Source organism: Rhagoletis zephyria, unplaced genomic scaffold (assembly GCF_001687245.7).
Source record: "Rhagoletis zephyria isolate East Lansing unplaced genomic scaffold, Rhagoletis_zephyria_1.1 Rzeph_scaffold_01115, whole genome shotgun sequence".
NCBI lineage: Eukaryota > Metazoa > Arthropoda > Insecta > Diptera > Tephritidae > Rhagoletis > Rhagoletis zephyria.
In genome coordinates this window covers 45,804-69,394 of record NW_016158199.1, presented here as the reverse complement: position 1 = coordinate 69,394, position 23,591 = coordinate 45,804, and the positions used below count along the sequence as shown (strand labels likewise).

Genomic DNA, 23,591 nt, shown 5'->3' with positions numbered 1-23,591 from the left:
GACTGTGTGTGGTTGCTGTGTGAGTGTGTGGGGCTGCACGGGCGGACTATGGTTTGCCGTGGAGGCTGCTCTGTTTGAGCAACAGGGGGCCACGTACGACGTGGTCCACTGTCTGTGTGTCCGTAGTCCCGAGCAGACCCTGAGGTGACTCCACCCCTCGCAGGCATTACACTTGACTGAGGTGGAGTTGTGGTGTAATCGTCTTCGGCATACACAGCAGGTGTATATTTCTGGCCCAGGGTTTGACTCGATGCCAGCCCTGAGTAGGAGAATGCGTAGTCAACAACCGAAGTCAGAAGCGCTATGTTGCGATGCATTATTTGCCGTAGCTAAAGGCGAAGCATGGTACATGGACTCGGGTGCCACGGAACATATGGCAAATCGTCGTGAGTTGTTTCGTACGTTCAAGGAGCTAAAAGTTCATCATCCAGTTAAAATCGGCAACGGCGAATTTGTGCATGCTTTTGGCGTTGGAGATATTGACGTTGAAGTCTACAATGGGCATAAATGGATTGAAAAATGCTTAGTAAATGTTCTGTATGTGCCAAAATTGAGCACAAACTTGTTTTCGCAAGGCCGCTGCACTGACAAAGGTTTCGTTGTAACTTCAGACTCAAAAAAGTGTGTGTTTAGGGATGGAAGTCGTATTGTCGCTATTGGGCTGCGAGAAACGTCATTATACAAAATGTTAATGAAAGCAAAAGTCTCAACAAAACTAATATCAGCGAATGCAAAACTTGCGGTGAAGGGAGAACACATTCGGTTGTGGCACGAGCGTTTGGCACATCAAAATGTAGCACATGTTCGTACATTTTTAAAGAAAAATGGCATTGTTTTTATAGATGAACAAAATTTCCAATGCAAAGCATGTATCGTTGGCAAAGCACATCGATTAACATTCAAAGGCCATAATAAAATAACAACAAAATGTTGTGAACTGATGCACATGGATGTGTGTGGCCCAATGCAGGTTGTTGTTGTTGTAACAGCATTCAAATTCCCCAAAGAGATTTTGGGGAGTGTTGCTGGAGTGACAGTCCTTGGCCAGATATAAATCTGGGTCGTTCCGGTTACGTAGACCCGACTGTCGTGGGAACGGCCCAATGCAGGTAAACTCGATCGGTGGTGCGCGCTATTTTCTCCTAATTAAAGACGATTATTCCCATATGCGATTCGTTTACTTCCTCAAAGCCAAATCTGAAGTGTCATTTAAAGTCAAATTGTTTGTCGAAACTGTTTATAATCAAACGGAACACAAAATTAAAAACATTCGGTCAGATAACGGAACAGAATTTGTAAACAATGACCTAAAAATATTTTTTGAAAGTAAAGCCATTAAACACGAGCTTACTGCTGCATATACACCAGAACAAAATGGTGCCATCGAGCGAGAAAACAGAACAATTGTGGAAGCAACGCGAACGATGTTAGGTCGGTGTTATGCAGACAAACTTTTGTTTGCCAAATTAAATGGCGGCTGCTTAGTTTGCTCGGAGGTGGTTATGTCGAGTTTGGCACAGGGTTGCACGTTCATTATGGTTTTCATGGCTATTGCCAACACGAAATGAGAATTTCAGATGTACATAACGCGCACAATTTAAAATTTTTGTATATGACAACACCGATTTTGCTGCAGTTTGACCAAACAAAATTAGTTTGCTGTGAGAGTCGCCAAACTCGCTCTCTCCGAGTTTGCTACAACAACAATTGCACGCAGTTTGCCAAACAAAATTTCTGCATAACACCAACCTTACATGCACACAAATTAGATTTAAGCCTGTGGGCTGAAGGTGTAAACACCAGCGTGTAAGTGCTTAATCGCACTGGAACGAGCTCAGTAAAAGAAAAGTCACCATGTCAGCTATGGTTTAATGAACAATTAAGCTTTCATCACTTCAAAATTTTTGGTACAGTGGTATATATGCATATTCCCAAACAAAAACGACTGAAACTAGACAAAAAATCAGAAGAGTGCTTGTTTGTTCGCTACGGGGATACCACATCGGGATATCGTGTCTACAATAGAACCAATAGAACAGTATCTACTGTTCGCGATGTGGTGTTTTCAAATGACAGTGGTTACAACGTGAACTTGCGAGGCACAGTTGCAGAAATAAATCAAACTGAAGTGGCAGTATGATTGAGTTTAGATGACAATGAGAATCTGGAACAAAGGAAAGGTGTATCACTTGACACAACATCAGTGGCAATTGAAGAAGCAGTAAATATCAATAATGGCCAAAGTGAAAGTGAAGATAGCACATGGTACGAAACCGAAAATGATACAGCAGAACAAGTACGAAACTTTTGCGACTTAACTCAATCGAATATTATTGAAAAGCGTTTACGCAATGAACCACAAGCAAATATTGTTTACAGCTGTGCATTTTTAACGACGAGCGAAGAACCGAATACCTATGCACAAGCTACAAATTCAGAGAATAGCAAAAAGCAATGCGCGCAGAGTATGACTCACTTATCGAAAATGGGACATGGGTGTTAGTCAATGCACCAAAAGGTCAAAAAGTTATTGATAATCGTTGGTTATATCGAATCAAGCGAAATCCTGACAACACAATTGATCGTTTCAAGGCCAGACTTGTTGCGAGAGGTTTCTTACAAAGCTACGGTGTCGACTACACGGAGACATTCAGTCCAGTAGTCAAATTTTCTTCGATTAGATCATTGCTGGTGACAGCAGCCGAACGAAATATGGTTATCAAACAATTTGATGTTAAAACTGCATTTTTGTACGGTGATTTAAGCGAGGAGGTGTACATGAAGCAGCCAACTGGTTTCAATGATGGATCGAGTCGAGTGTGTAAGCTGATTAAAAGTCTGTATGGACTCAAACAAGCTCCTCGATGTTGGAATGCAAAGTTTACAAATTTCATCTCAGAGTTCCAATTCAAGGAAACCGAAGCAGATCCATGTGAGACCACATTCTTAGCTCTATTTGTGGATGATGTGCTGCTTTTATCAGCAAGCAACGAATTCATTGAACCAGTTGTAAAGTACTTGCAGAAACATTTTGAGATTAAGAGGTCTGAGGCAAATTACTTTCTTGGCTTCGAAATAAATCGGATGAATGATGGCTCAATATTCTTATCGCAAGAAAGTTATGTTAAAAAATTGCTAAACACCTTCGGCTTTGACGATGCAAATTCGGTGTCAACGCCAGTCGATCATCAACAGGTTTTAGAGGGAGAAATGTTACTTGCTGCAGACAGTGATGCTGATTATGCTGGCTGTGCCGAAACACGAAAATCTACTACGGGCTACTGTCTTACGATTGGTGCGGGTATAGTTAGCTGGTGCTCAGAACGGCAATCAACTGTCTCCCACTCAACGGCTGAGTCTGAATACATTGCGGCATCACAAGCATCAAGAGAACTAGTATGGCTAAAGCGACTGCTATCACAGCTAGACGAACAGTTGAGGTCAGAGCAACCAGTACTTTATGTGGACAACGAAAGCGCTGTAAAGCTGATCAAAAATCCAGTCCTGCATAAAAGAACCAAACACATTGAAGTAAAATATCATTGTGTCAGGGAAAAATATAATGAAAAAGCTTTTATTGTAAAGGGAATACCAACTGAAAATCAATTAGCTGATATCTTTACTAAGCCATTGCCTAGAGCACGATTTGAATTTTTGCGATCAAAATTAAATGTTTTTCCAATCTCAAAATCATAACTCCTTAACTTTTTTATATATCTAACTTCTTTTATTAAACTTTTTAATTATTCGATTTATTACAAAAAGAGGGAGAATTGAAGCAACTCTGATTTTGTACTAAATGAAGTATACAGTACTAAAACAAATGAATTACCACACTGTTGTTAATCTAGTTAGTTCTCTATCAGCAATTAATAAAGCAACACATATTATTATTGTACTCCGCTGGTGTCTATTATTACTCTGCTCATCTGTTGCAAATATCATCGCCGCCCCTGTCATTTTGTACCAAACAAAAAAATATGCCATTAAACTCCGGAAAAGGAGGCGGGCCACACCCACTTTTTTCTCTAGCTCAAAGGTCAGTATTCTTTAGGTGTTCCAAAATTTGGCGCTAAATCGATGGATATAACGTAAATGATGTGTTTCTAGCAGTTTTCATTTGAAACATTTAATACTTTGATTACAAAAATACCACGATACTTTGCAAATCGCACTGATTTGAAATCGTACGGTTTGCAGAACATGCCGGTTATATATATACAGGGTGTCCCAGAAGTAATCTGCCAAACTTGAGGAGAAGGCATGTGGGGTGGTGAGCTCTCTGATAAACAAAAAATTTTCAGGTAAAAGTATCACCGTTTTTGAAATATTTAAATTTTTTTGAATTAAAGAAAAATCGTGCCTTTTCATGTATTTTCAATGTATTCAAATGTAATGCATTTAAAATATATTAAGGAACCATTATAAAATTAGGACTATATTGCGATTTTTAACTTTCTGATATTTTCTTCCCCAACTTTGACTTTGTCTGGTGAAAAAAAAATGTACTGAGCTATAACTTTACATTACATAAAAAAATTGCTCATTTAATAAAGATTTCAGAAAGGTGCCGTTCTTACTATTTCGAATAAAAAAAAAAATATAGCCGCTTTTGTGGGTAAAGGACTGAGACACGCTAGAATTTATTTAATAGATTTAAATTTAAGTTGGTCTTGTTACCGACCAATGACATGCTAAATAGTAGAGTCCGACCGATTAATCGGCATCGGCTAGTATCGGCACAAAATTGAGCATCGGCATCGGCCTTATTTCGCCGATTCTTTGCCGATTCTTGGGAACTTCTTTACAAATGTTCAGGTGAAGCGACAGCCAACATTAAAAAACATTTGCAGACAGCTCACAAAAATGATTTTTTTTTTATTGAACGTGTTTCACGTTTTTTCCATACAAAAGTATGTGCGACAATTTTCTTTTATATGGAGAACACTGCCAGCAAAAAAAATTGCCAAAAATTAACGGGATTTTATAGCAGCTTGAAACTTGCACTTCATTATACTAGAATGAAATGGTCTACAAAACTGCATACCAAAATTCTGATTAAAAAGTTTGAAATTTTGGTGAAAATAAGCAGAATTTTTCTAATTTTTGTACAAAGTTTGAAATCTGGATTTATATGGTGTTTGTTGTATACCAGCTAGACTTTTATAAAAAAAATAATAAACATTAAATAAAAAAGACAAAATCGGTCAAAATATCGCGATTCTTTTATTTTTTGGACCACTATATGTATGTACATACATACCTAGCATATAAGTTCTTATGCATTGAGTGCAACAGAGTGTATTTTAGTACAAAACGAAATGAAATTTTATGTTCCTAAATATTTTTTGCTTAGCAGCATAAAAAAAGTGTTTTATGTAATGTACATAAATGTAATATATGTACATATATTTTTACACATACATATTTAGTTTGTTCGTTAATGATATATTTCGGACTTCTATGCACGCCAACATGCATGCCTAAGCGGACGATGTCCAGCTCTATATGTCAGGTCCTCTGGAGGACTCGGCTAATTTGTGCGCAAGCTTCAACAGAGAACTGATGTCTATAAGGTCCTGGGCACAGTTAAATGGTCTTCGTCTTAATTGTGACAAGTGTTTTGTTTTACCTATTTGTAAGAAACGTCTTAACCTAGCAACTATTCCATCGTTACACATTGGTGGCAAACCAATTAAATTTGTGTCAAAAGTAACTAACCTTGGGTTTATTATCAACACAGGCCTTACCTGCATTGACCATGTGAATTCAACTGTAGGCAAAGTCTATAATACTTTAAGGAATTTACGAATGTCTGCTCCATTTACACCGATAGAAATCAGACGTAAACTCGCAATCCAACTTATAATGCCAATTATCTGTTATTCTGAGGTAGTCTGCAGCAGGTTAGATTCCCAATCAGCTCACAAAATAGATGTAGTATTTAACCAGATCACGCGCTATGTGTTTGGGCTAGAAAAATATGAACATATTTCCGCTTGGAGAACGCGCCTACTTGGCTGCGATATTTCTGAATATCCTAAAGCTAGAAATTGTGTATTCCTTTTTCGTCTCATGACAGATAAGGCACCCAAATATCTATATGAAAAATTAACGTTCCCCAAATCCACTTGAGTAAAGGACTTGACTGTTCCTACCTACAATTATCTCAGCTCTGCACGGCTATTCTTTGTCAATGCTATCCGCATCTGGAACTCTATTCCATCCCATATTCGCAGTAGTTTAAACAAAAGCAACTCTAAAAATGTTCTGTATGCATATTTCCGTTAGCTTCACTTCAGTCCCTGTGATGTGCTCTCTATGTACTTGTTTAATTAAGTCTTATTTTAAGTATATGTACTGGAATTGTAGAACTCACTTAAAATACTACTCTGTTAATTATATTATGTTACCTTTATTTAGTCTTAAGTAAATTTTGCTGTTTTAGTTATATGTATGTACTGTTATGAATTTTTTCGTTGCGCTATAAAAGATCATTCTTTTGATCTTATTGGGCTAATGATTTTATTAATAAATGAAATGAAAAAATATGTATATATGTACATACATGTGTATGTAATGTTGCATAACAAGCTAATTAACTCAATTATTTCTTATCTTTTTTTTTTTTTAACTACGTGAAATGAACTGATTTTATGAATTAATTAATTTGTATTTTTTTATGGAATCGGCATCGGCATCGGCCGATTCTTTCCCCATAAGCCGATTAATCGGCATCGGTACTTGAAAAAAAATTGGAATCGGTCGGACTCTACTAAATAGTACAAAGGTACATTATTACCTGCTCCTGACATTATTTTGTGTTACTTACCGGAAATAATGAAAGTGGATTTTGTGGAATTGGACCCTTCGAACATTGTGTTATTAATACTATGACAGAGAACATGCAATATACGTCGCATGAATATGCGGATATTCACCTAATTTACGGTGAAGCTTGCTGTAATGCTAGAGCTGCTCAAAGACTTTATGTAGAGCGATAACCCAATCGTCGGCATCCGGGCCGTGAAGTATTCGCCCGGACCCATAGAGAAATATATGAAGGTAAGTGATTTTTACACCTTTCTTGTTTGAAGACATTCTTTTTTTAACTATCATTTTTAACTTTTTTAAGGTCGCATACCTGGAAGGCGTGATGTTAAAGTTGTGTTAGAGGAAGTGGAACTAGGTCCATCGACTTCAGGGAGAATGATAGAAAGACGGACTGGAATACCAAAACCTACAGTTCACAAAGCTTTAAAATACCATCCCTACCACATTCAACGTGTTCAGGCTCTACAAGAGAGAGATTACCTGTCGAGGGTTAGATTTTGCAGTGAAATGTTGCGAATGCATGATTCAGACCCCAACTTTTTTAATAAAATAATTTGGAGCGATGAATCATCATACAAACGTGATGGTTATTTTAATTTACATAACCTTCACAGTTAGCAGATAGGCAATCCTCACGAAATGAGATAAGATCGTTCGCAGTACCAGTACAAAATAAATTTATGGTGCGGTATTTTTAATTGTCAGATATTGGGACCTGTGGAACTGCCGCCAACGCTCAACTCCCACATTTATTTAAAGTTCCTTCAGGAAAGGCTTCCAACTCTTTTAGAAGATGTACCCCTAAACCTGCGTCGAAGACCATGGCAGCAAAAAGACGGACGTCCTGCTCACTACGGGCGTGAAGTAAAAGCTCATTTAGACGAAACTTATCCTCGCCGATGGATTGGACGATACGGGCCAATCACGTGGCCCGCTAGATCGCCAGACCTGAATCCATTAGATTTTTTCTACTGGGGCTGTCTTAAGGACAAAATTTATTCAAAAACAATTCAAAACGAAGANTGAATCCATTCGATTTTTTCTACTGCGGCTGTCTTAAGGACAAAATTTATTCAAAACCAATTCAAAACGAAGAGCATTTGCGGGAACAAATAAATGGAGCTGAGATGCTGAGATAGCCTAATTGAGTTAAAGATCTCTAAAAGCGTCTTTTCTTAAAAGGTGCCGAGCTTGTATTAGAGTAGAAGGTCGCCAATTTGAGCATATTTTATCAATAAATGAATAAANACCAGATTCGCAATTAAGATGTTGTTTTATTTAAGTAAAATTTTGGTTTTGGTCTACAAACTATTACATCAACCGCGATTGGCGCGAATTACAGAAAACCGCGTTAGGCGCGGGTTTTATGTGGTATGTTCTCGTCGGCTTTTGCGCTGCGAATGACTTTGAACAATTAAAGGACAAATATAGGACAAGTAAAATATAAGTAAATAAGTAAATAAATAAATGTTCGAAAATGACATAGCGGTAACATAAAATTATCTGGTGCTGCCGGATGGATGTTGTAGTTGACATGTAGGTGGCGGTAACATCCCACCCCCCGGCGAATCCTAGTGGGGATTCGCAAACTCCAGAGCGGCTAGCTTCGAGGCTGGACGACGAATAGTTCCACCACTGGTTTGTACCGTGGCGCTTCTCACTTGACCGTTGTTGTTGTTGTTGTTGTTGTAACAGCATACAAATTCCCCAGAGATTTTGGGGAGTGTTGCTGGAGTGACAGTCCTTGGCCAGATATAAATCTGAGTCGTTCCGGTTACGTAGACCCGACTGTCGTGAGAACGCTCACTTGACCGTCTTTCGCTTTAATGACTTCGGTGATGCGGCCGGTCTGCCACTGGCCTCGTGGCAAGTGCGGGTCGCAAACCAATACTAGCTGTCCTGGTTGAAGAGGAGTAGCTTCTTTATGTCATTTTGAACGCGTCAGAAGTTGTGGTAGGTACTCGTTGATCCATCGCTTCCATAAGCGCTCTTTTAAGTTTTTGCGCGATCCTCCTCTGCTTTCGGAGGCACACCTTCTCGGCGGCATCGCCAGGAGTCTGCGCAGAATTGAGGCCTCCCAGAAGAAAGTGGTTTGGAGTCAGTGGTTCCGGNACATCGCCAGGAGTCTGCGTAGAATTGAGGCCTCCCAGAAGAAAGTGGTTTGGAGTCAGTGGTTCCGGGCTCTGTGCCGACAACGGTATGTCTGTCAACGGGCGACTGTTGACAATATTTTCGGCTTCAATGATCACGCTACAAAAGGTCTCCAGTCGAGGGGCCTCTTCCTTTAATACACGATGAAGGATTCGCTTGACACACTGAATCAGGCGTTCCCAGCACCCACCTTCGGCTGGATTGGCTGGACAACTGAATTTCCATTCCCTTGACGTCTCATGTTGAATAGNAGTCCCTTGACGTCTCACGTTGAATAGCTTCAAAATCGAAAATTCTCTCGTCTTTTGCCAAGTCGTGTTGTGCTCCAACAAAGTTGGTCCCGTTATCGCTTCTTATGCGAACTGGTACTCCCCGGCGGTTCACGAAATTTCGCAAACAAAGCAAGAATGCGTCGGTTGAAAGATCGACTGACACTTCGAGATGAATCGCTCTTGTGGTTAGGCAGGTGAAGACGGCGATCCAACGCTTCTCACGACGTCGACCAATGCTGACGAAGAACGGGCCGCAATAATCAATTCCGGTATAGGAAAATGGGCGGACGTATGGCGTTAGACGATCGCGTGGTAACTGACCCATCAAAGACGTGGTCGGCTTGGCCGACTGACGTACACACACTGGACATCCTTTTATTACAGCTTTCAGTACGGCATGTGCATGTGGCACCCAAAAGCGCTGACGCATTTCATTGATCGTTAACCTGTTGTTTTGGTGATGATTCTTTCGATGAAGGACAAGAGACGCAAGGCGATGTCTCTGCGGTATAATAATTGGACGGCGTGTACACTCTGGCAGACAGTATGCGGCATCGATTCTGCCATTTATACGCAAGATCCCATCCGGATCTAGTTTTGGCGTCAGTTGAAATAGTGGGCTCGACGTCGGAAGACACTTGTTCGCACGTAGTGTGTTGATCTCATTGCCATAGACTTCGTTTTGTGCTTGACGACATATGTAATTTTCCGCGGCTACCATCTCACTCGGCACTAACTCACCTCCTTGGCGTGATTCAGACTTTAGTTTGCATATAAAACGTAAGATCCATGCTACCACTCGTAGTAGCCGTGTATAATATGAGAACTTGTTGATATCGATGGCATTTTGACGATTATGTGCGACTAATGTCCTCTTTATACATTCTTCTTCAACGATGTTTGAGTGCAGTTGCTCTGGTTCTTCAGGCCAGTTCTCTTCTTTGGATCGCAAAAATGTGGGACCTGTCGTCCAGAGAGAGTCTGTGCGTCACATTGGCGACGACTTGACCTTGGTAGCTTCATCCGCCACGTTGAGCGCTGAGGGCACCCATCGCCATTGACTAGGACTGGATGTGGCTAGTATTTCCGATATACGGGTTGAGACAAACTGCTTAAAGTCTCGCGTAGTTGACCGGATCCATAACAAAACGGTTCTCGAATCGCTCCAAAATGTAACGCTATCTATGCCTCGGTCAAGGCACCTTTCAACTGACAGTCGAAGACGGTTACCCAATATGGCGGCTTGCAGCTCCAAACGCGGCACTGTTGTTGCTTTTTAGGGAGCGCATCTCGCTTTAGCTGCTACAAAGGCGACTTGCACGGTGCTGCTGGTCAACATCCGGAGGTATACAACAGCGGCATAGGCGGTTTCGCTTGCGTCGACAAAGACATGAAGCTGAAGACCGTCGGCGGTGGGATATAACGGTGAGTAGCAGCGAGGTATGGAAAACTTGCGAACTTTTTGGAACATTTGCCACCATGTTACCCATTGCGACGAGAGCGATTCCGGTAAATAGTCATCCCAGTCGATGCCTTGTCTCCAGGTCTCTTGTAGTAGCAGCTTTATGGGAATGGTGACGTTGGCTAGCAGGCCAAACAGGTCATAGATGGTCATGGCCAAGCCTAGTAGCTCTCTTTTTGTAGGTGACCTCTTGCCATCTGTATCTCGGTATCTTCTGGAACCTAAAATGACACTCCAGCGTGTCATTGGTGGAATTCCAATACATACCCAAGATTTTGTCTGTTTTTGGCTGACGTTCCATGCTGATGACATCGGACTGCACTGCTGAGTCGTTGTTGTAGTTCCTTGCAGTTGGAAATGAAGTTCCGTAGATTTAACCCGGCGGCTGCGTTTATTGCTACTGCTTCGTCAACCACCTCCTTGGCTTCGTTTGGGCTATCGAAGCTAGCAACAAGATCATCAACATATGTGTTTTCGGTGACGACTCTTACTCCCCTGGGCATTGTTTCCCGAAAGTTGGCGGCGTTGATGTTCTTTACGTGTTCTGCGCAGCATGGCGAACCAGCTGCACCGAAAATCATTCATCATGTAAACTTGAATGGGCTCATTTTGATCTCCATCCCTCCATAAAAATCTTTGGGAATTCCTGTCACCCTGTCGAATCTTTATTTGCAAAAACATTTCTTCAGTATCTCCGGCCACAGCAGTTTGGCGTTGGCGAAACTTATGCATTATATTCATAAGCGGTTGTGCACATTCGGGACCTTTCAGTAGGAATGTGTTTAGTGAAACGTTGGAAACTGTGGCTGCTGCGTCGAAAACTACGCGGAGCTTATTTGGCTTGTGGGAGTTAACCACTCCAAAGTGCGGCAAGTACCAGGTGGCAGGGCTCTCTTGCATTGCTTCGGCTTCTGATAGTAACTGGGCATACCCTTTGGCGATGTATTTTCCAATAGCTGATCTGTACATCTCAGCATATAGGCTGTCGTTTGCCATTTTCCTCTACGTTAAGCAATCTTCGCTTAGCCATCTCGTAGCTGTGAGGTAAGGCGACGTCATCCTCGCGCCACAATAGGGCCACTTCGTAACGCTGGCCAATATTTCGCGTCGTAGTTTCGAGGATTGTCCTATCTCTGGTGTCGTCATCGGATTCCAACGGTCTATCTGGTATCTTCACGCCTAAACTTTCTATACTGAAATAATCATCGACCAGTTGATGAAGCTGCTTCGTTGTAAGCGACCTTCGAACATGAAGACATTGGACTGCACTGGCTGACGGTGCTGAACCATAGGCTACCCATCCTAACTTGGTAGCGGCTGCTATTGGCTCATGAGGACCAGCATGTATTGTCCTTTCGGCCATACTTACATGACTGTTGTCTAAACCGATCAGTAGCGACGGTTTTACGGCAACATAACTCGATATTGGCACGCCTTCAAAATGACTATATTGGTGGCGATGAAATGTCTGCACTGGCAAATCCAACTCCTTGACGGTGCGTATATTCTTCAGCTGGTACCATGTTTTCGACTGGGCTCCGCGGACGTCCAGATTGAATACGCGCGATTCTTCTGCTGTGTGATTTTGGTTGTACCACTGTAATCTTAGCGGCTCAGCCCGACCCTTGACTCCGATCGCGTTAGCTTCCTCCAACAGCGTAACCGTAACCGTGACCCTTCGTCTAGCAGTGCATACACTTTCATGCTGGCTCCGGGCCCCATCAAAATAACTGGTAAAATTTTGAAAAGGCAAGTACCGTGTTTACTATCGGTGCAGTTCAGCAAATGTTCATTTCTACTTTGCGGCTCGGCGATAGGCTGAGCTGGCGTTATCGGGCCGAAATAGCGGCCAGTCTTCTGGGTCGCCATAAAAAACTGGCAACGGATGTAATTTGACGCAAAAAATTTCGGTGTAGTAAGGTGTTAAGGCAGGCGACGTATTCTCTGATGGCTCCGTTGGCATAGCTTGCGACGGCAGATGATGTTGTGCATTCGGTGCTGGCGTTGACTGCTCCGACGGCAGAGCATTTAATGACGTCGACAGAATTCTGACTGAAGGCGGCAGTGACTGACCCTGCAGCGTATACGTTGGCGGCGGCTGCGCGATCGACTGACGCAGCGGCATGTTAGTTGATGACGTCGGCAGCGACTGATCCTGCAGTGTATAATTTGACGGCTGCGCTATCGACCGACGCACAGTGTATCATTTCCATATTCTAGAAAAGATTAATTCCATTATTTTGTGTCGCCAAATTTGAAAACAACGTCAAGAATGTTTTTAGAAATGCCTGATAAATACGAAACAATAACAACTAAACAATTTTAATCAAAGTGTATGGCGGGACGGGGTTTGATTTGGAAAATTACCGAGCACAATAATATTTAAACTTTTATATTTGAAACTGAATCTCAATGTTTATTTTGTCGGTGTTATGTGATTTATGCAACAATTACTAAAATACCATTTTGGTCTTATTTGCTTGGGTATGTTCTTTTTAATGAATATACATTTTTGGGATTTTAGTAAACTAGGACTGAGTATTCCATGTTAAAGTAAAACGATGTTAACTTAAATTTATTTTTAGCAATTTATTAATTTCATTAGACCCGCAAACTCGTTATCCGCCACTATTCGATAAAGTTTGTATCTCAGTTTATTTGCCACTCCTCTTAGACTTTAAATAACATAATTTTAGCTGCTGGAAAGTGCAGGTTTTGATGAAATTTTCTTTTTTCTGGCCTACTGGGAATTTCATTTTCTTCGAGTAATTCATTTGCATTTTATCTCGACCGAGACAAATTCTTATATTTTCGTTTTGAATAGAGAAAGCCTGATTCATTACCTTCCCAATGGTATCCCATTTTTGTAAATAGAGTAAGAAATATTGAACTTATAACGGAATTTTGTTGACCCAACTTGACTTTTTTATCGATATTTTCCACGCCCATAATTAAAAAAAATATATATTTATTTTAAGTCCATTTCTGTCAGTTTATAATTTCTTGTTATAGGGAAATTCTAAATATTAATTTTGGGCATTTTAGCCTTTGTAGTTAGTTAAATATTTCAGTTTTTGCATTTTTAAAAATTTGCAGTTATATAATAGGGTGGCATGATAGTAACTATAAATTACCAATTTTTTGTCAAAAGCTTAGCCTATCTTATAACGTACCTTGGGCAAAATTTCATTAATCTATCTTCAATAGATTTCGAATTACAGAATTAAAAGCAGCTAGATGGGTCAAATCTTACACTGTGCGACGTAGCGGCATGTTGGTTGATGGCGTCGGGTCGTTAGGCGCGGGTTTTATGTGGTATGTTCTCGTCGGCTTTTGCGCTGCGAATGACTTTGAACAATTAAAGGACAAATATAGGACAAGTAAAATATAAGTAAATAAGTAAATCCATAAATGTTCGAAAATGACATAGCGGTAACATAAAATTATCTGGTGCTGCCGGATGGATGTTGTAGTTGACATGTAGGTGGCGTTAACACCCATCCTTCACAAAAAATATTGATAGATATAGCCCTTCTTATTGACTCTAGTCCGAATCCCGGTAAGTAACATAAAATAATGTCAGGAGCAGGTAATAATGTACCTTTGTACTATTTAGCATGTCATTGGTCGGTAACAAGAGCAACTTTAATTTAAATCTATTAAATACATTCTAGCGTGTCTCAGCCCTTTACCCATAAAAGCGGCTATAACTTTTTTTATTCTATTCGAAATAGTAAGAGTGGCCCATTTTTTAAATATTTATTAAATGAGCAATTTTTTTATGTAATGTACTATACTGTTATAGCTTAGTACATTTTTTTTCACCAGGGATAGTCAAAGTTGGGGAAGAAAATATCAAAAAGTAAAAAATCCCAAAATAGTCATAATTTTATGATGGTTCCTTAATATATATAGGTTTCTGAAATACATGCAATTGACTAATTACAACGCTTTTATCAACTTGCAATGTTGTGTGTTCAGAAACTTTCAATGTTGTGGATCCAGAAACTTTCAATGTTGTGTGTCCGACACCATAAAACCTTTGCTTTGAAAAGTTCCTATAAAAAAGCATAGTGCATAGGGCGACATCTGTAGTGAATAGGGCGAGGTAGATGACATCTAGATGTCGCCCTATGTACTACGTTTGCTACAGCGGAAATAGACGCAATTTCTTTAAATAAAATTAATTGGTGCTCGTTTGTAACGGGTGATTTTTTAAGAGCTTGATACCTTTTTTTTTAAAAAAATATCGTTGAATTATTTTAATATCTATTGCAAAATTTTATTCAGACAGGACTAAAAAGTAGAAAATAAATAATATAAAAAAAACTTTTTAATATACAACGCTTTTATAAATGGACTAAAAAGTAGAAAATAATACTTCTCAGTCCCATAGAATTTGTTTTGATAACTTTTGATTTTGAAATTTTAGCAAAAGTCATTATAAACAATCTATGAAATTGAAAATGAAAAACGTGGNAAAAAAACTTTTTAATATACAACGCTTTTATAAATGGACTAAAAAGTAGAAAATAATACTTCTCAGTCCCATAGAATTTGTTTTGATAACTTTTGATTTTGAAATTTTAGCAAAAGTCATTATAAACAATCTATGAAATTGAAAATGAAAAGCGTGGGGCGCATGTAATACACTTGAATTGATATGAAAAGTAATATATGTATGTATGTATGTGGGTATATGAATAACGACCGCTTAAAATCGATTTCACATGATTTTACACATGCATATGTATGTATGTACATATGTACATGTGTATGTAATGTTGCTAACAAGCTAATTAATTCAATTATTTCTTATCTTTTGTTTTTTTAACTCCTAGAAATGAACTGATTTTATGAATTAATACATTTATTTGTAATTTTTTATGGAATCGGCATCGGCCGATTCTTTCCCCATAAGCCGATTAATCGGCATCGGGATCGGTACCTGAAAAAAAATTGGAATCGGTCGGACTCTACTTTTTTCTATTAATTAACTTAACCATTAATCGAACCGAACTTTTCCACAAATGTTTGATCCGAACCGAAAACCGAACAACTTTTCATAAAGGTTTAAAGGTTCGTTTCAACCAATTTTCAATAGATAAATTTACTTTTTTTTTCTTGTGGCAATATCACTTGAAATTTAGCTTTGCGCGTTGTTGCACTTGACATTTTATACTTAAACTTCCGTATTATTTTTTTGATTTCCAAACCGTTGAACCGATCCAAAACCCCAGTTCAAATACCAAAAAATCCGCTTTGTCGAACAAATCCAAAAGTGCAAAAACGGTCCGAACCGCTGAACCGAACCGACCAAATTTTTCATCCAGTTCACCTCCCTGATCAAAACATAGCCTGAAAATAATGTGAAACATGTTTGTACTTTTTCAGTGGCTTTGCCAATGCATCACCTAAGTCAGATCTCAATTTGGACAAACAGCTGCGACGCCTAGATCAAGATGTACGTCGTGTCGGTCGAATTTCTCGACGCGATATTGATGAAGTCCTGGAAGAGATACGCTCCCAACGTTCTGCTACTAGTTCACAATCACTCCTCGTAATACGTTGCTGTGGTAACCTGGTGCCGGAAGAAATGCCGGAAGTACGTACTGCGCTGGTACAAGAGATCTGGAAAACTCTTACTACTTTGAATGTTCCGATGGACATCTCACATTACAATGCATTACTGCGCGTTTACTTGGAAAACGAGCACTCGTTCTCACCAACAGATTTTTTGGCAGAAATCGAATCAAAAAACATTGAGCCAAATCGAGTAACATACCAACGACTGATTGCACGTTATTGCCAGCAAGGTGACATCGACGGGGCCACGCGTATATTAGAATTTATGCGCTCCAAGAATCTGCCTGTAAATGAGAATGTCTTCAATTCACTTATTCTAGGCCATTCGCAGGTAAGTCTAATGACAAAAATGGTTGTTTACATTTATTGAAATGAATGTAATAAAACCGTCGGTAACAAAATGGTCATAAGTATCAGTCTATGGCGCAAAAACAATGTGAAGTAATTAGGCAGTATTATATTTACCTGAAATTCACATTATATAAAGTTATTATCCATGTTATTAATTATGACTAGACATTGGAGTTCTATAAAATTTGTATATCGTCGCCTGGGTAAAAGATTGTCGTAAGCGCCATTTTGACGATTTTTAGTTCTAGTAGTTATATATGTATTTTGAAATAAGGTCTTTCGATTGGTGTTATTAGTTTTTAGATATCTCCTTTAGTTTCCGAGATATTGACTACAACTTTTTCGATAATTTAGTAAAAATTTAGTTAGTGATATCTTAAAAATGGCGTTCTCCATTTTTGGATATCTCCTTTAGTTTCCGAGATATTGAGTAAAAAGTGTAGTTAATTTGGTAGACATTTTGATCACACTTTGTCGTATTTCATACAAACTGGCTGCCAAATTGTGGACAAATGGCGCTTACGACAAAATTTGACTAAAGAGAACCGTCGTACACTCAGAACTAATTAGCAATCAACATTAAAAATTAAGTAATTTAAGAATTTTGTGAACTAGTAACATTTTCAGAGACTTTGGAGAAAATCTATCTTCCCGTTTTCGAGAAATTGCATTCCAAACTTCAATCGCGATTTCCCACAACCTGCCGAAATTAACATACGACAATCTTACCCAGGCGATGATATGCAGAAAATAAGAAAAAGTATGCAAAATATATGCGAATAATGTGCAATCAATACTGCCAGGAAACCTGGATAGATAAATACGCACTCTTTCTCTTTAGTTGCAATTAGTATTTAATGATAAAGTTTAGATAAAAGGAATGTAAATGAAGTTCAAGTAATTACACTGGATCACAAATTTTAATTTTGATTTTGTTCTCCAGACGCTACTATCCAATTTGTATGTTAAATCACTCGCTGACTCCGAAAATCGAGTTAATTTTTTTTGTATGGATTCGTTTTCGAGATATTTGCAATTTACCGTTATTCAGCTTAAAAAAAGAGTGGTTCCAATTAATCAGGTATATCTTACGAACCAATTAAATAATCGTAATACGAGATAGGGCAAATGATAGATAATAAAATTCTCCATAAACCGTATATAGATTACTTTTCGATAGCCCTGATAGTTTCTGAGAACTTAATTAATCTTTCCAGATTTTTTGTTTTTTTTTATGGAAAAATGCAAAAAATTCAAACTTTAACAGGGAAAAAAAGCCAAAATATTACAGTTTGTGCGTAAATAATTTCCACTGGTGTTAAAGCCTGTTCATTTAGAAAAAACTAAGCTACCAATGAAGAAAATCGGTATATAAATAACAAAATAGTGATTGGTCAAATGAAAATGCGCAAGGATTTTTTGTATGAAATATCAGCAGAAAAGAGTGTAACTCATACGCCACGTACGAGTAGGTAGAGTGTTTGCATCGAAAACAAGAGGTGTCAGAAATGATTAATTAATTAAAAGTGATATATACAGTTTATGGAGACTTTAACTTGCTTTCATTTCCCGTATCTTGTATTACGATTATTCAATTGGTTCGTAAGATATACCTACGTGATTAAGTGAAACCACTATTTTTTAAAGCTGAGTAACGGTAAATTGCATATATCTCGAAAAGTTATCCATAGAAAAAAAATGATCTCGATTTTCGGAATCACCGAGGAATTCTACACGTTAATTGGATAGTGGCATCCATAGAACATTTTTGCTCTAAACCAGTGTTATTATTCGCAAAAGTCGCGTGGCCGAATCGTCGCGTTAGCCTCGTTGCTTGTTGTCACAGTATATACTAGGGATGTTGCAAATGTGGAATTGTCTAACAGCAAACATCCGCTGATGCGGATGCGAATACGAATGTCAAGTATTTTTAAGAAACAATAAGGTAAGTAAACTAAGTTGTTTAGGCAAATAAAAAATGGAAAAGTTAGGAATTTTTAATAATGTTTATTTTATTTAAATAGTACTTGAATTTAAATATTTAATAAAAAGTAATGAATTTCATATTTAATAAAATGTAATGAGAATTGCATCGGGGCTGAAAATATCGGATGTATCCTCCCAACTTTCATCTTCACTTGAAGAATCTAGCATAATGGTGAGATCGTTGTTTAAACATCGGTTACATGCCAAACCAGATGTGCCAGGTTTTTCTATAGCTTTTTAAAAAGAACTCTTCATTCTCATTTCTTTGGCTGTTTCAGAACCTGTAACGTCATCAGCGTTTTTTAATTTTAGTTTTTGTAATTCATTTTTTTTTAATACTTTCTTCTGTGACCGGTTTGAAAAATTTGTGCTTATTGTCAGCTAAATGGATGGATATGGAAAATAAATTATTATTTTCCAGGAATGAAAATTTTGAACAAAATTCTGTTTTCAAAGTCGTCGCTGCCAGCCGAATCGGATTATTTTTTTAAAAAAGCACCCCGATTTTGCATGTGTAAGCATTTGAATTATTAGAATCGCGGTTGATGAGTGTCTCAGATAGCGACGTAATTCTTACTTAATTTAAGGTCAGACCTATATAATTATTTGAGCATCGATTCTCTTTGTATCCAGACGTTGACCATTTCTGCTGGAAATCCCTATTGAAAGAGTAAGTCTTTAACTTTAAATAGCAAAACAGAAAAACAAAGAAATTATTGCTAAAATGACTATGTTCTCTTTGACGTACGACTGCCCATTGATAGCTCGGTTGTATAGCTTAGGAAATAATATGCTTAAGGATATTTTTATCAAAGTTGATAAATATGTCATTTGACCAGTTTTGTTACACAAATACTCCCACGACCACAGACAAAAACTCAGCCTCATTGCGCAAGACGTAAATTAGGCTAAATTGTACGACCCGACAACATTGGCATTGGCTACTGTCGTGCTGAAATAGGTAAACGACGAAAATCGTCGAAAACTTCGCAGTGCTGCCAAGTTTTTCCGTTTTAATACACTAGTCGAGTGGAAATTTTAGGCAATGACCTGAAATTTTCGATACGATTCGACTTACATTCGTTACGACTCTTGCAATGAGGGTGAATATTGGCCACAATTTTTCATTTTGTTTGCCATATATACGTTTTATCGGTGCACTTGCACAACATTCGCATTCGCAAAAGCTCCGCATTGATTATTGCGAATGCGAAAGCGAATGCGAATGTTAAAATTAATGCGGAAGCTCCGCGGTTGCGAATGCGAATATTCGCAACAACCCTGGTATATACAGCAATAAACCTTTTTGCAGTTTTTCACCACTTGGTCTCGGAGGAGAGCTTTTGGGTTGTGTGCATCGTTTTTAAAATATGTATGTATAATTATGTGTTATTTATGAACATAATGTAGGTTAAGTATAATATCAATGCTTAATTAAGAGATCAATAGTTAAGTATGTACATAATTAACGCTTGTTATTCATAAACTGGAACACTCAAATCGTAATGATAGCACTGAATGGTGTTTTCTAAAATGTAGGTTTAAAATTAAAAAAATATCCATTGTAAGATTATATTTTTATGAAAAACGTGAATTTTGTTTTATTTTGTAAATTTATCAAGTAAAATCCTAACTTTCCGAATATACTTAGCTTTTTATTAAAAAAAAAACGAGGTTTGTAGAGTTATAGAGACTCCAATGCCTGCCAGTGCATCCGCCCAGATATTTCATTAAGCACTCCCAAGTTTGAGCGACCATTATCCTGAGCTCCTCAAAAACACTTAACATCAAAGTATAGAATGTCACAAATATAAATCATACACACATACAATAGTTATTTCTATGAATTGCTACCGTATAAATTCAGGACATGCATTTGCTTGGAGCTAGCACATTCAATAGTCCATTACCCGGAGCTGCTCCAACATGATGAGTAGATTTTAATGAGCCACACATGCCACTCCCTCTGGCTACAAGCTGAATATTAGAAAATAAATGGCAATTATCTATTTAAATGATAAGAAAATTGTTTGTTTACAAAATTGCCTGTGCCAGTCTGCCAAAGTCCGGTTGTTGCCCCCTTTCATGCCACAGTAATTTTGTTTACAACTCTGAATCAGCAAAATTCATGCTCCTTCTCGTTATCAACTCTGATCAGATTTTACCCCCGAGGAGTACTAAAAAAGGTTTATTACTGTATATGTATACTGTACTCGTTGTCTTACAAACGTTGACTGACTCAAAAATGTTGAACGCTCGGAAAATGTTAACCGCTTGTCTAGAGTTGCCATATGTTTACAATCGGCCACTCCTGACTATACAGCCGTCCTCGCTATTAATTGTCATCTTCATCGGTGCTTTCGGCACCCTCGTTAATTTGTTCGTCGAGAGCTGGTAGATTACACCACGGTCGAAGCTTATCTGAAGCGTATATAGATGTGTAATGACGTTGTTTGCCTGAATCTGGAAGATAAATTATGACGTATCGATCTCGATCAAGGACTTTGCTTATAATGAAGGGGCCTTTGTAACGTTGCTCCAACTTTCGTGATTCGAACGTGATGGCTGGTTCGTTCTCGGCCAAGACCATGTCGTGTAACTCGATCTGCTGCCGCGTGTCTAAAATCATTGATATCAACGTCTTGTGAGTTACAGTCATGTAGAATCGTTGTTAGTTTGTTTTTAAGTATATCGCGTGGCTTGAATGAATACACCAACTCATATGGGGTTCGAGCTATCATTTGCTTGCGCGTTGTGTTGATAACTCATTGGAAATTACGTAGTTTGTCTTCCCAATTCTTCTCTGATTGCGTCGTCGTTCGGAGCATGCTTAACAATGTTCTGTTAGTTCGTTCAGCGTTACCATTCGCTCGTGGTGTGCGAAATGTGTTTTGGATACGATTAATATCGTAATCTTTACAGTATTTAGTAAACTCTTTGGATGTGAACGATGTTCCACGATCCGTTACAAAGCGTTGAGGGACTCCAATGTAGCTGATTACTTCGTCAAGGACTGCTAGCACGTGTTTGGTCGCAGTACTCTTGGTAGCGCTAATTATAGTAAATTTGGTGAAAGAACCAACCAAACCATTATGTGCTCATTTCTAGGTGAACTTTTCGGAAAAAGACCAAGGAGATCTAAATGGATCGTTTCAAATGGGATCGGCTCCATGTCGCCGTAGCTATATACTCCTTTCTTTCCGGTCGGGATTTTGTTGCAGGCACAATCGACGCAAGATTTGATGTAGGCATTTACAAAATTTCGTATTCGCGGGAACCAAAGGAAGTTCTGAATACGGTCGATTGTCGTATCCACACCTAGATGTCCGTCCTTGTCATTACTAGACTTGAAAAATTCACATTTTGATAAGTTCAGCTTGGGACCTGCCGTCTTTAATTTGCAAATCACTGCTCTTAAGTTGTTTATGTGCTGTTGCATATCTCTGCCTGATACAGTTATACGACCACAAAAGGTATATAACTTAATAAATTTTCCATCGTCTTTTGAAATATGGCAGCAGCAGGTTTTACCCCAAAAGGCAAACGTTTCTTCTTGAATGTGCCAATGTGAGTTGACCACGTACATAATTGCTGTGAGTTTTCATCGAGAATCAATTGTTTGTAGGCGTTAGATAGGTCTAGCTTTGAAAACAGGTTACCGCCTTGAAGTGACGCAAACATTTCGTCAATCAGAGGCAGCGGGTACTTAAAATCGGAGAGGTATTAATTTATTGTACCTTTGTAGGCACCACAAATTCTAAGATCCCCATTCGGTTTTATAATAGGAACGAGAGGAGTGCACCATTCTGTATGGTCAATTGGCTTTAATACATCATTTTTAACTAATTCTCTCAAACTTTTTTCAATTTTAGCTTTCCTTTGGCGTGAAAAAAATTGACTTGTAGTTATTATCTATAAGAAAAGAAGAAGAAAAATTTTTCCCAACTTATAAGCGCCTAGACCATTGTTAAAAACTTCGTAGAATTCATTCTTAATTTCTTCGATAATTATGGAAGATTGATTGGAGTCGCTAATTGAATTTATTTGTACGAGCTCAAACCCAAATTCTCGCAAAAAATGTGTACCAAATAATGGGGAATTGTTGTTATTAGTAACTACGAGTTTAATTTTCTTCTTTGTGCCATTGCATTCAATTATTTCATTATACTCTCCTAATACCTGAATTCTGTTGCCATTATAGTCAATGTAAGGATCACTACAAGTGTCAAGACTCACATTTTGCTTTATTTTCTTTAAAAAGTGCTTGGAAACTGGGCTGCATGATGAACCTGAATCACAAAAATCTTCCATAGAGACTACATTGATTGTGATAGAAACACTGTAGAGCTGAGTTGAATCGTCACCCATGTTTTGGTTTATGCTGTAACTACAAAAATCATTATTAAACTCATCATTAGAAGATTCAGGTTCTGATATGTAATTAATAGTTTTTTCTTCTCAGCAAACTGATGCCAAGTGTCCGATTTTACTGCATACATTACACCTGTTCTGCTTATATCTGCATTGATTGTGATTTCGCCAACCACAGGTAATGCATGCCTTTGACGATTTTGTTGCGTTTTCTGATCGCTGTTTTTCCTACTGTCGCTGTTGTTGTTGTTGTAGCGGCTACAACAACCCCGCCCAGATCGGTTGGTATCTCAGTCGTTGTCGTCAAGTTCCACTAACGGCAACCCTAGGAAGCGTGCAGCTTCTGTGGGGTTTGTCCACAGGGACAAGGCCGTTAGGGTCGTCGGGTTTTCCGGGCATGCGAAGAGATGTTTCGAGTCATGTGGGGTCTCTCCGCATGCCGGACACTCATTCGGCACATCCTCATTCAACCTACTCAAGTAGGAGTTCAACCTGCTGCAGTAGCCGGAGCGAAGTTGTGCGAGTGTAGTGCGTGTCTCCCGAGGCAGATGAAGCTCTGTCTCGTCTATGTCCGGGGG

At 38.7% G+C, this 23,591-nt stretch overlaps 1 protein-coding gene and 1 long non-coding RNA gene across 3 annotated transcripts in view; one reads left to right on the top strand and one right to left on the bottom strand.

Moving 5' to 3' along the window:
- The window catches only part of bsf (bicoid stability factor), a 62,777-nt gene that overhangs the window by 19,263 nt on the left and 19,923 nt on the right, over positions 1–23,591 (top strand). For both annotated transcript variants that reach the window (XM_017615983.1, XM_017615982.1), the window contains exon 2: positions 16,114–16,636. In XM_017615983.1, the coding sequence (XP_017471472.1) occupies positions 16,114–16,636 (523 nt within the window). The remainder of the gene's footprint in view (positions 1–16,113; positions 16,637–23,591) is intronic.
- Positions 19,888–23,251, bottom strand: LOC108362838 (uncharacterized). The gene is made up of 3 exons (XR_001847521.1): positions 20,681–23,251; positions 20,497–20,619; positions 19,888–20,422 (listed from the first exon to the last, which is right to left on the bottom strand). It is a non-coding gene; the product is annotated as an uncharacterized LOC108362838 (long non-coding RNA).